The sequence below is a fragment of the Geotrypetes seraphini genome, chromosome 8, assembly GCF_902459505.1.
Source record: "Geotrypetes seraphini chromosome 8, aGeoSer1.1, whole genome shotgun sequence".
NCBI classification, from domain to species: Eukaryota; Metazoa; Chordata; class Amphibia; order Gymnophiona; family Dermophiidae; genus Geotrypetes; species Geotrypetes seraphini.
The window spans coordinates 177,752,723-177,766,981 of record NC_047091.1 but is presented as its reverse complement, the minus strand read 5'-3'; the positions used below and the strand labels follow the sequence as shown (position 1 = coordinate 177,766,981).

Here is a 14,259-nt window from a genome sequence, read left to right as displayed (position 1 = left end):
GCACAGTAGCCAGGATGATTTGGATTCTGTACTATGACACTTACCCATCTTGTAATTTACAGGAAGGCTTCACAAACCATCAGTACCAGGAACTGGTTGACCCAACCTCTCTCAACTATGTCACTCGCTCAGAGAACAGCATCTTCTTTGAAGTAGATGGGCCTTATCTGGCCATGATCCTCCCAGCCTCCAAGGAGGAGGGCAAGAAGCTGAAGAAAAGGCAAGTGTCATATACGCCACTCTTGAGCAATCATTAGTGGGTTATAGGGAACTGAAAGAAAATGTTCATAAATTGTGGGTGGGGATTCCTTTAATTAACATACCTATATTCCGTCTTTTAGTTTTCAACCAAGTAAAGTGGAACCTGACGATTAAAGTGGATTAAAAATATCAAACACCGAAAAAATGTACAAACTATATAATCACTTTGACTGAAATACAGCAGAAATAAACTAGAAAGAGACAAAAAAAGACCACATTTTAAAACCATGTCAAACTAAATTGGTAGAAGGACGAAGGAAGGCAATCATGGAAGAAGCAAAAGAAAATCTTAAATTTAACTTAATCTATGAAAACATCAACCAAAATATACAAAAAATATGATGGAATTCATTCCTCAAAAATAATGGAAAATTTGACCTTGGCCGTCAGTTTCACCCACACTGTGGTATTTAGGGAAAAATATCCACATAGGGTTTTAAAAAGATGTACAAAAGTGGCATGCTTGTGAACTGAAATAACCATGTTAGCCCAGAACTTACAGAAACTTCATCTAGCTTTGTAAACTTCCAAAACTACTGTAAATACTCAAAAATAAAAGATTTTGGGGCAAAAAAAAAAGGCCATAAATGGGGGTCTTGATTTATATTCATATCCTCCCTCACACTCCATGATGTCTACATGCTTACCACCCATCCACCCACCCTCCTTCCTGGTAGTGTCCCCCCTACTTCTCTGCCATTCTGTCAGACCCTCACCCCCCAAAAAAAACAAAAAACCTGAAAGTTCTTCCTTTCCTCCCGAGCAGGCATGGCTCACCTCTCTTCCCCTTCTCCCTTGATGAGCCCCTCTCCCCCCCCCTAAGGCCTACTGTACTTCTCTAGTGGTCTAGCGGCACATTGGGACAGCAGTGATTTCCACTTGTTCCTGCCTGTCAATGACTTCCAGCAGCAGCTTTGCAAGGCTGCCACTGGAAGTCGCAGCAGCCATTTTCACTATAGAGAGCATGTGCAGAAGTGAACGGGAATTGCTGCTGCCCCAGTGCTCACCTCTAGACCACTAGAGAAATATAGTAGGCCTGAGGGGAGGGGGGCTTCCAGTGGGTCCAGGTGGAAGGGTTTGCCAAGGGGTAAGCCATACCTATTTGGGGGAGGAGGGAGGAAAACTGCTGGTTCAGTGGGGGTTGATGGCAGTTGCGGCAGTGGAAGGACACAACCAGATGGAAGGCGGAAGGAAGGGAGGGAGGGGAATGCCTGACACCACAGGGGACAGAAGGAGAGGTGGAATATAAACCCTTGGTTTATGTTTGAGTTGTGATTTTTTTTTTCTCCCCCTAAAAGGGGAGGGTGAAGGATATCTTGGTTTTGTATGAGAATGGGTTTATATTCAAGTATGTATGGTACTTCCAATCAAAATTACATCCAACATATAAAAACACCCACATCAGCAGAGACATAGTAAAAACACTAACAGCCTTTCATACTCTGCAAAATCACACTGGTTAATCTGTTTCAGTGTTATTGCATTATAGAGCTCTGCTCTAGAGTTACACAAGTACAATAGTCTCGATTACCTAAGAAACAGCTATCACATCCAAGGAAGGCAGCAGTCACGCAAATTACCCACTCCCGACTCAGGGAGGTAGTGATGAAAAATAACAATACAGGGCTCTTTTGAGGCCCTCTAATTGGAATGAATACACTCTAAATCCTTTAATGAGGATCTGTTGGAGGGCAAGTCTGGTGCCAGCAGCTGCGGTAATTCCAATTCCATTGTTAGCAGTCAGAAGGTTGGGGATAGAATAGGTTATGGTTTTCTGTATATGTATTTCTGACTGCTTTTAGTTTTGTACTGCTGTGATTTGTATTTTGTTGTGAGTTTTTTTTGTACTGCTGTGATTTGTATTTTGTTGTGATTTTTTTTTTTTGTTTTTTTTTTTTTTTTTATAAATAAAAGAACAATCCAGTTCTAATAGCATATATTAAAGTTGCTGCAGTTAAAAAGTTTATAGTTTGATCTTGGGATCGAGCTGGCAGTCCCCTATGAAGCGAGCTACTGCCTGTCCTAGCCCCTGCCTTTCGGCACCTCCTCAATGCTCTTGACTGAGTATCCTGGGGGTCTGAAGGATTTACTTTGAAAAAATTAGTATTCAAAGCAGGCCAGTTGCCTGAATACTTCAGCTAGGAATAATGTAATAGGACCTGATCAAGGAGAAGAAAAAAGCATTCATCTCTTACAAACAATCAGGGAAGCAGGACTCTAGAGCAGACTACCTGGCCAAATCAAAAGCCGTCAAAACAGCAGTCAGGGAGGCTAAATTCCTCATGGAGGAGTCTCTAGCAAAGAACATCCAGAAGGGAGATAAATCCTTCTTCAGGTATATCAGTGATAGAAGAAAAAACTCAGGCGGGATTGTACGTCTTAGGAAACCAGACGGAGACTATGTGGAAAAGGATTCGGAAAAAGCCCAATTATTAAATGAATACTTCTGCTCAGTCTTCACCCGAGAAGCGCCAGGGCTCGGCCCTCAGCTACAGACAAGGGTTGGCTCAGTTGACCCGTTAGTAACTTTGAGTTTACGCCCAGCAGTGTCTACGGTGAGCTGTCAAAGCTCAAGGTTAACAAAGCAATGGGGCCGGACAACCTGCACCCCAGGGTGCTTAGGGAGCTGAGTGATGTCTTGGCGGAGCCACTGTCCACGCTCTTCAACCTCTCCCTTAGTACAGGCAGCGTCCCGTTGGACTGGAGGACGGGCTAACGTCATTCCACTCCACAAGAAAGGCTCAAAGATGGAGACAGCAAACTACAGACCAGTGAGTCTAACATCGATAGTGAGCAAACTAATGGAAACTCTAATCAAACACCAATTAGATAAGATCCTGGATGAAGAGAATCTACGGGATCCCCGACAACATGGATTTACTAAGGGGAGATCCTGCCAATCCAACCTGATCAGCTTCTTTGACTGGGTAACGGGGAAGCTGGATTTTGGGGAGTCCCTGGACATCGTGTACCTGGATTTTAGCAAAGCATTCGATAGCGTACCACACCGCAGGTTACTGAGCAAGATGAGTTCTATAGGATTAGGTAACACATTGACGAAATGGGTTGGGAGCTGGCTTGGAGGTAGGCTCCAAAGGGTGGTGGTGAACGGCACCCCCTCCGAAATGACGGAGGTGATTAGTGGAGTACCACAGGGCTCAGTCTTGGGCCCAATCCTATTCAACATCTTTATAAGAGACTTGGCAGAAGGGCTTCGAGGTAAAATAACATTCGCCGATGACGCCAAACTGAGTAATGTAGTGGGCAAATGCACAACAGATGAAGATTCAGTGCCCGACAACATGATGCACGACCTACTCCTACTGGAGCGATGGTCTAGGACATGGCAACTCAACTTCAATGCCAAAAAATGCAAAGTTATGCACCTGGGCAGCCAGAATCCATGCAAGTCTTATACCCTTAATGGCGAGATCCTAGCAAAAACGGTAGCAGAACGAGACTTGGGGGTAATCGTCAGTGAGGACATGAAGTCTGCCAATCAAGTGGAGCAGGCTTCGTCCAAGGCAAGACAAATCATGGGCTGCATACGAAGGGGTTTCGTCAGTCGTAAGGCGGAAGTCATTATGCCATTGTATAGATCCATGGTGAGGCCCCACCTGGAATACTGTGTGCAATTCTGGAGGCCGCATTATCGCAAGGATGTGCTGAGACTGGAGTCGGTGCAAAGAATGGCCACCCGGATGGTCTCGGGACTCAAGGATCTACCATACGAAAAACGGCTTGACAAATTACAGCTATACTCGCTCGAGGAGCGCAGAGAGAGGGGGGACATGATCGAGACGTTCAAGTATCTTACGGGCCGCATCGAGGCGGAGGAAGATATCTTCTTTTTCAAGGGTCCCACGACAACAAGAGGGCATCCGTTGAAAATCAGGGGCGGGAAACTACGAGGTGACACCAGGAAATTCTTTTTCACTGAAAGAGTGGTTGATCGCTGGAATAGTCTTCCACTACAGGTGATTGAGGCCAGCAGCGTGCCTGATTTTAAGGCCAAATGGGATCGGCACATGGGATCTCTTCACAGGGCAAAGGTAGGGGAGGGACATTAAGGTGGGCAGACTAGATGGGCCGTGGGCCCTTATCTGCCGTCTATTTCTATGTTTCTATGATTGATTAGCAGGAGGGAGGCAGGGGTGGGTCAGAGCCGGCCCAAAAACTTATTCACGATTTTTCCCTATTCACGGGCCGGCTCTGCACCTAACCCCTGCGAATACGGAGGGAGAAGTGTATTTACATCTTATGGAGTCTGAATGTATCGAGTTTCTCACATTTGTTGTCTTTGATAAGGAAATCTAAGACAGATGGTCAGCATTTCCCAATTATGCAATATAATCTGTTTAGTCAAACTAGCTTGTGGTTAATATGGTAATATGCAAGTATGGTGTGAATCTGATACTGTTTGCCTGTATTCTAATAGGAGTTCTCTATTTGCATGAACCACACATTTGAATGCTTGGTATACTACTGTCATTGAATATGTGTAGGTTTTGGGATTTTTTTTTTAATGAAAGCTCTGCTTCATAAAAATCTTCCTTCACTGAACATTAAAAGGCCGCCTGAAACTGCTTTATCCAGTTTCAGCTGAAACTGTCTGAGTGCTGTCGAAACTGAAACATAAAACGCAACTTTGATTGTGTGAATGTGATCCCATGAGGGCTGCTGGGGATTGTTAGAGCCTAAACCCACTGTATCTGAGCCATAATATATTCATTTAAGTAATGAAAGACAATATTTTATCTCCAAACAAATTAAAATCCACACCCATGGACCACAGCTAATGAATACTGAAACTAAAAGCCACAGTGCTGTTATAATGGCTGACTTTGCACTATACGTCTTGGAGTGACAGCTGACATAACTCCACAGAAAGACTAATTCCAAAGAGCTTATCAAGTTATCCTCCTAAATTTACAGACTTAAATTCCTGCAAAAAGTTTGTATCAAAAGCATTTAACTTCTGTTTATTTTGACTGGAATAGCAATACAACAAATAACATACAATTGGAAAAAATATGACAGGAAATTACAATTTCTGGTGGAATTCTGTATGTCATATGTACAAAATGGAACTCACCATTGCAACGCAAAAAGGTTATGTGAGTAAATTTCAGAAAGTCTGGGGACCGTTAACAGATTTTTGTAATGAATGATTAACTTTTCCCATGATAAGATATTTGATTAGAGGGGAAAAGGGGTGGGATTTTATTTCTGATTATTACATAATATATCAATATTTGAATGAATTCACAATAAAGATGATTTTATGTATTATTGAATTGGGAGGGAGGGAGGGATGGGGGATTATTATATTCAATAAGAATGATATAAATTTAGATTTCTTACATAATATTTTAACATTATAGAATACTAATTTTCTAATGAAATGTTAAATTTGATGCTAATATGTGAGTTAATCAAGTGTGTATCTAAGTTTTATATGAGTTTATTTGATACACTTGTAACATACAAAAATGAATAAAGAATTATAAAATTAAAAAAAAAAAAAGCGCATTTATTCAGAGCACTCTTATGTGCCTTATGAACTATTGTGCAAGATCAGATCTGCATTACTTTCAATCGCACCACTAAAAATTAAAAAAAGAGAGCACAGAGTAGCCCCCTCCAGGACTACTTTGCAATCCCTGGTGATCTAGTGGTGTAATTGGGGAAGGAGTGATAACAGTCACGCGAACACATCAAGCTAGTCAGGTTTTAAGGATACCTACAATGAATATGCATGAGATAAATTTGCACACAACGGAGGTAGTACATGCAAATTTATCATATGCATATTCATTGTAAGAACATAAGAATAGCCTTACTGGGTCAGACCAATAATGCATCACGCCCAGTAGCCCGTTCTCATGGTAGCCAATCCAGGTCACTAGTACCTGGCCTAAACCCAAAGATCCAGGGCAAGCCGAGGCTTCCCCTGTGTCTTAATAACAGACTATGGACTTTTCCTCCAGGAATTTGTCCAAACCTTTCTTAAAACCAACTATGCTATCCGCTTTTACCACAGCCTCTGGCAACCTGACTGGCTTGGTGTGTGCCAAGGACTGGGTTGAGAACCCCTGTGTTGAAGCAATTGGCCAGGCACCCAATATCCCTTTAGGTTACAAGATGCTGCCTCCGCTGTGATCTAGCTGATCTAAGAATCAGAAGGCCCATGTCTGGGAATCCAAGCTAGCCCTGTGCTTGTAGCTTAACAAGGACCTAGGTCCCACATGGTATGTTACACTCACCATCTGCATTTTGCTTTCCCAGATACGCAGTGTTTAATGAGGATGGATCCTTAGCTGAGTTAAAGGGGTTTGAGGTGAAACGACGTGGAGAACTGCAGCTGATTAAGATCTTTCAGTCCTCTGTTTTTGAGGCATTTTTGAAAGGTTCCACCCTGGAGGAAGTTTATGCTTCGGTGGCCAAAGTGGCTGACTATTGGCTCGATGTTCTGTACAGCAAGGTGGGTGCAGATAAACCATTGCCTCCTGCTGTGAAGTTTTCTCACACCGATGGGGGGGAGGGCCATTGTTTCCTGATGTATGTCTCCTGTATGTTCAAACCAAAATTACAGAGGGTCAAGGTACACAAAAAGATACAAAAGTAAAAGCCTCAAAAAGCAAGAGCCTCAAAAATTGGGATGTGTCTTTACGGACCTGGCATACATTGGGGATCTATACAAAAAAGAAATGATTAAAACAAAATAATTTCAAGTTGTCAAGTTTATGAAAAATTTTTTATACCACTTAATCAAATTTCTAGGCGGTGTACAATGTAAAAAATTTTCCATAAAAACAAATTAAAATTAGAAATACTAAACAAGACCAGGGTAGGTTAATAAAACACATAACAAAACATATGAATTAACTTCACACAGATGGGGAAGAAGGGCTAGAACTACAATTTTTGAGGAAAAGAGTACAGTAAAAGGGGAAAAACAGGGTATTGGCAGAATAGAAATCACTACTGTAATGTAAGGGTAAAAAGCTATAAAGCTTGATTTGGTCCATAAAAGGACATTTATTGTCCAAAAGCATCCTGGATTAAAAATGTTTTTAATTTTGATTTAAATTGATTTAATACGGATTCGATGTGTAAATGATTAGGCAGCGAATTCCAAAGAGAAGGTGCAGTGACAGCGAAATTATTGGATCTCAACGTGTTGATTGATTTTAGTGATGGAACGACAAGGAGATTCTGTGACATTGAATGAAGTGATTTAGAAGGAATGTAAGGAATTAAAGAGTATCAATGAACTCTGGTTCATTGTTTGAATGTGTTGTAAAAGTTAAAAGTAAGATTTTGTAACTAATTCTATGTTCAACGGGTAGCCAGTGTGCGTTGAACAGGAGAGGTGAAGCATGATCATATTTCTTACAAGCAAATGAATCGCTAAAAACTAAGATTACAACAATAACTAAGAGTGAAAAAAAGAAGTCAAATATTATCAGAGAATAACAAGCTTTTATTAGTCATGACAGGGGTTGCCATTCAACATATAACCAACAATTGGAAGAATCACAGAAACCTTAGCTATACATTTTGGTGGAATACATTGTCATATATTTTTTTTTTAATAATTTCTTTATTCATTTTTTCATATTACAACAAGTGTATCAGAAAAATACATATAATCTTATAAACACACACTTGATTTTCCTTCATGAATACTTTAAGTACAATATTTTATATTTATATTATGTCATATATTTACATTATGACATATATTTAAAATGGAACGAGCAATAGCAATACAAAGAGGGACTTATACTAAATTTATAAAAATATGGGGGCCATTGACAAAATATTGTAGTGAATAGTCATCACTTCTTCTTTTCTTTTTCTTCTTTTGGCACACCAAAGGGGGAGGGTGTTTGGGAACAATCTTACATAATATGTTACAATATGTTCTATAATATGTGTATATTCTGATTGAAAATATAGATGAAGGTTGGGAGGTAGGGGGGTTAAATGTATCATTAGATTTTTATGTAGTAGATATCAAAGTGCTATTGTGTAATAACTTGTTGAATTATATTATTTTGTGCACTTGTCAAATTTGAAAATGAATAAAGAATTATTAAAAAAAAAAAAAAAAGAGTGAAAATATACAAAGCACACAGCACTAAGGGCGAGATTCTCCAAAGGGCGCCATTATCAGCGCATGTCAATCACGCTATGGCGTCCATATAAAAAATAGGTGCCAGAAATGTTTTTATGGGTCTACATTTACAGCTCCTATCTGTGACGAGAATCGCTCAAACTGCATCTACTTTTCACATAGGCACCTCGCCTACATTAAAAAAAAAGAAACACCCTTTTTAAAAAAAAATCTTTATTCATTTTTAAAACTTATAAGTGTTTCAGCAAATAAAAACATTTTTAACTTAGATACAACACTTAATATTCTGCAATAATCCAGTTTAGAAGTTATCTCCCCCCCCTATTCCATAACAACATATAATAATTCCCATCCCCATATTCCTTATAATTATCAAAGACCAAAATCTACGCAGGAATTGACCATGTTTAAAACCAATTAAAAAGTTTTTTGGGGGTTTTTTTAATAAGAAAAAAACCCTTTTTAATTGGTTTTAAACATGGTCAATTCCTGCATTGTTTATCACCAATTAAACCAATTAAGTTAAGCGGCAGTAAGGTGCCTGCTGCCACCTAACTTACAGTGCAGTTTTGAGAATCAGGGTCTAAGTGTGTATGATCTGTGGACCACTTAGGAACCACCAAAGCATAAAATATTTTATCCCAGGACAAGCAGGCAGCATATTCTTGACTGATGGGTGACGGCACCGACGGAGCCCCGGTACGGACAATTTTAGAGTGATTGCACTCTAAGAACTTGGAAAGTTCTGGCATGCCGCACCGCGCACGCGCGAGTGCCTTCCCGCCCGACAGAGGCGCGCGGTCCCCAGTTTCTTAGTTTCCGCGGAGCTAAGAAGACGCGTTTTTTCAACGGCTGTTGAAAACTTTTTTCACTTGCCTTCCCGCTCGCGTAAACCTTTTTGGCTTTTGCCTTTTTTCATTTTTATTTCATATTTGTGTAAAAAAAAAAAAAAAAATTTTATTTTTTAGTCAATTTGGCTTTTCCCCTGCGGGGCCTTCTGCCACCATCGAAGCCTCGGCCTTCGATTTGGCTGAAGCCGTTTTTACTTTCATGCCCCCTCAGCCAGGGTTTAAAAAGTGCCAGCGGTGTGCTCGGCCTATATCTCTCACGGACCCACACAACTGGTGCTTACAGTGTTTGGGTCCTGAGCATCAGGCCTCCACCTGCACCCGCTGTGCCACACTTAAAAAGAGAACATTAAAAAATCGCCAAATACAACAGCGATTACTGTTCGGTGCCGAGATGTCCGATCCCGTCCCATCGACTCCGTCTTCGGCACCGGTTCAGTCGGCACCATCGTCTTCGACGCCGCGAGATTCCGCACCGGCGTCCCAACATGCAGGTAAGCCGGCTAAGAAGCCTTCCCCGCTGGAACGTCCTCCGGTCTCGAGTGCAGTGAGCCCAATCCTGCCGACTGTGAGGCGCCAGCGGAAGCGCTCCGCCCCTATTGAGGTGAGTCCCTCGACATCGGGCTCCTCATCTCCGGGGCGTCGAGCGGCACCGCAGGTACCGCAGAAGAAAAAAGCGGTACCGGTGCCATCCCTTGATGACCGTATTACGGCCATTCTCCAGTCACAGCTCAAGCAACAATTGCAACAGCTGCTGCCAACTATCCTGGCACCGAACCTTCCGGTGCCGGTCCGCACTGAGCCGGTACCGATAGTGGAACAACCTGTGTTATCGGTATCCACTCCCTCGGTACCGATTCACTCCACCTCATCGGCATCGATGCCAGTCCTTGCGCCGGAGCCGAGAGCTCAACATCAATCGGTGCAGACTTCGGCTCCGGTACAACCGATTACATCGCCTGGGACGGTATCGATGAGATCGGGTAAGTCGGTGCGCAAGACCCGGCATGTAGACCCATCTACTCCTGAGTCTCGGGACCGTTCTCCCCATGTCAGGGATCCTGATCTGTGGGGAGATTCAGAAGAGCCTTTTCTCTCTGAAGGAGAATGTTCCTCAGATGAGGAGGAGTCTGCTGTACACGACCCGTCCTCTAAACATGACACTTCATCTTTCTCCAGTTTCCTGAAAGATATGTGTGATTCTTTGTCTATTCCTTTGGAGGCTGAATCCAAAAAGTCTAAAGCTTTTTTGGATGCCTTGGACTTTGACCAACCTCCAAAGGAATATTTGAAACTCCCTCTTCACGACATCTTGAGGGAGACTTTTTACAAGAATTTAGAGACTCCCTTAACGGTTCCAGGGGCCCCACGTAAATTAGACTCTCTATACAAAGTAATTCCCATTCCTGGGTTCGACAAACCACAACTTCCTCATGAATCTTTACTTGTCGAATCCACCCTTAAAAAATCTGCAGGAGCCAGTGTATATGCTTCCGTTCCTCCTGGCAGAGAGGGTAAAGCCATGGATAAATTTGGTAAGAGGCTCTACCAAAATGCAATGTTGGCAAATAGAGCTGGAAATTATGGTTTTCATTTTTCTTTCTATCTGAAACATCTCCTTACCACCATGGCTTCCTTTGAGAAACACCTTCCTCAACGGAAACAACAATCTTTCCACCATTGCTTGTCTTCTCTGTTTCAGTTACGTAAGTTCATGGTTAGGTCCATTTATGACACCTTCGAACTTACATCCAGAGCGACAGCAATGTCTGTGGCAATGCGTCGCCTGGCCTGGCTTCGGGTATCTGAACTTGATGTTAATCATCAAGATCGGTTAGCCAACACCCCGTGCCTAGGGGATGAGCTGTTTGGGGAATCCATGGATTCGACTACTCAAAAGCTGTCGGCTCATGAAACACGTTGGGATACCCTTCTTAAAAATAAGAAGAAGCCTCCCCCAACAAGGCCTTTTAGACAACAGTCAGCCTATCAACGTCGCTTCACAGCTCGTCCATTGCCAGCAACAGCTCAGCAACCCAGGCGTCAGCGGCAGCAACAACGTCAACCTCCCAGACAGCAGCAGCAACAGCAGCCTGTGAAGCCACCTCCACAGCAGAAGGCTCAGCCCTTTTGACTTAATTCTCCGAAGTATAGCCAGTATTCCTATATCTGCTCTCCTGCCTCAACCTATAGGAGGTCGTCTTTCTCTGTTCCTCAGCCGGTGGGAAGTTATCACTTCGGACCAATGGGTCCTCAACATCATCCGCCACGGCTACTCTCTCAACTTTCAGACTCTTCCGCCCCAAAGCCTGCCAAAAGAGTCTGCTTTGAACAGTCCTCAATCTTCCCTCCTCATTCAGGAAGTTCAATCCCTCCTTCTTCTAAACGCTATAGAGGAAGTTCCTCTAGATCAAAAGGGGCAGGGATTCTACTCCCGTTATTTTCTAGTCCCCAAAAAAACAGGAGATCTCAGACCAATTCTAGATCTTCGCGATCTCAACAAACACCTGGTAAAGGAGAAGTTCAAGATGCTTTCCTTAGCCATTCTTTATCCTCTTCTCAACCAAGACGACTGGCTATGCTCCCTCGATCTCAAAGAAGCATACACTCATATACCAATCAATGTAACCTCAAGACAGTATCTCCGTTTCATGATCAATCAGTGTCATTACCAGTACAAGGTGCTACCCTTCGGTCTTGCTTCCTCTCCAAGGGTGTTCACCAAATGTCTCATCGTGGTAGCTGCTTTTCTACGCTCTCACCACCTTCAGGTATTTCCTTACCTGGACGACTGGTTAATCAAGGCCACATCCGCTCCAGCAGTTCTCCTGGCCACCAATCAAACCATCCAGTTTCTACAAATATTGGGATTCGAGATCAATCTACCCAAGTCTCATCTCATTCCCACTCAAAGACTTCAATTCATTGGAGCGATATTGGACACACTCCTCATGAGGGCATTCCTACCATCCAACCGTCTTCAGACTCTTCAGTCTCTATGTCAGCAGGTCCTTCCTCAGCAGTCCATCTCTGCCAAACAAATGATGATACTCTTGGGTCACATGGCATCCACAGTTCATGTCGCACCCCTTGTACGTCTTCACCTGCGCACCCCTCAATGGACCCTTGCTACTCAGTGGTCCCAAGCGACGGATCCTTGCTCACGACACATATCTGTGACATCATCTCTTCGTCAATCTCTACAATGGTGGTTGGTATCCTCCAATCTATCCAGAGGTCTTCTGTTCCATCAACCTCCTCATCAACTAGTCATCACCACCGACGCCTCTCCTTATGCATGGGGAGCTCATTTGAACGAGTTCCAGACTCAAGGTCTTTGGACAGCCCAGGAAAAGAAGCATCACATCAATTTCCTGGAACTCAGAGCGATGTTTTATGCCCTCAAGGCCTTCCAACATCTTCTCTTTCCTCAGGTCCTTCTGCTATGCACAGACAATCAAGTGGCCATGTACTACATCAACAAGCAAGGGGGGACAGGCTCTCGCCCCTTGTGCCAGGAAGCCCAGAAGATCTGGACTTGGGCCATAGATCACCATCTCTTCCTGAAGGCTATCTACATTCAGGGAGCACAGAATTCCTTGGCGGACAAGCTCAGCAGAATTCTCCAGCCTCACGAGTGGACGCTCAATCCTGTAACTCTACAATCTATCTTCGCTCAGTGGGGCACTCCTCAGATAGACCTCTTTGCAGCTCCTCACAATCACCAGCTGCCCCTATTCTGCTCCAGACTCTACTCCCCTCTCCGTCTGGCAGCGGATGCATTTCTCCTCGACTGGTCAAATCTGTTCCTGTACGCTTTCCCTCCTCTGCCTCTCATGTTGAGAACCTTATTCAAGCTCAAGAGGGAACGAGCCACCATGATTCTGATTGCTCCGAGGTGGCCCAGGCAACATTGGTTCTCCCTTCTACTTCAACTCAGTTCCAGGGAACCTTTTCGTCTTCCACTGTATCCTTCTCTGCTTACACAGCATCAGGAGACCCTTCTGCATCCCAACCTCCAGTCTCTGCACCTGACAGCTTGGTATCTCTCGGGCTGACCGCTCATGATACTCTTTTGTCTCAGCCTGTTCGTTCCATTCTAGATGCCTCCAGGAAACCAGCCACTCTACAATGTTACCATCAGAAGTGGACGAGATTTTCTTCCTGGTGTCTTCTTCATCATCTTGATCCAACTTCCCTGGCAGTGGAGACGTTGTTGGATTATTTGCTTTCTTTGTCTGACTCTGGCCTTAAGTCTACTTCCATCAGAGTCCACCTCAGTGCTATTGCTGCTTTTCATGAGCCGATCCATGGAAAACTTCTCTCAGCTCATCCCCTGGTGTCCAGGTTTATGCGGGGTCTTTTCAATGTGAAACCACCTATTAAAGCCCCTCCTGTTATCTGGGATCTCAATGTGGTTCTTTCCGCCTTAATGAAGCCTCCATTTGAACCTTTGGCTACTGCTTCTTTCAAGTTTCTCACTTGGAAGGTACTTTTCCTTATTGCTCTTACCTCTGCCAGGAGGGTCAGTGAGCTTCATGCACTGGTTGCAGATCCACCTTTTACGGTTTTTCACCATGACAAGGTGGTTCTGCGTACACATCCAAAGTTTCTCCCTAAGGTTGTCTCTGAATTCCATCTCAACCAATCCATTGTTCTGCCTGTTTTCTTTCCAAAACCTCATTCTCATTCTGGGGAACAAGCTCTACATACTTTGGATTGTAAAAGGGCTCTAGCTTACTATCTTGAGCGTACGAAGCCCCACAGATCAGTTCCCCAACTCTTTCTGTCCTTTGATCCGAATAAATTGGGACGTCCTGTTTCTAAACGTACGTTATCTAATTGGCTGGCAGCGTGCATTTCATTCTGTTATGCTCAGACCGGACTGACACTGGAAGGTTCTGTCACGGGCCATAAAGTCCGAGCAATGGCAGCATCTGTAGCTTTCCTCCGTTCTACTCCTATTGAGGAAATCTGCAAGGCTGCTACTTGGTCCTCAGTTCATAC

The 14,259-nt window shown here is 43.4% G+C and overlaps 1 protein-coding gene across 1 annotated transcript in view; it reads left to right on the top strand.

Moving 5' to 3' along the window:
* POLE (DNA polymerase epsilon, catalytic subunit) overlaps positions 1-14,259 on the top strand; it is a 236,966-nt gene that overhangs the window by 129,692 nt on the left and 93,015 nt on the right. The window contains exons 24-25 of the mRNA XM_033955915.1: positions 63-220; positions 6,550-6,745. Of these exons, the coding sequence (XP_033811806.1) occupies positions 63-220; positions 6,550-6,745 (354 nt within the window). The remainder of the gene's footprint in view (positions 1-62; positions 221-6,549; positions 6,746-14,259) is intronic.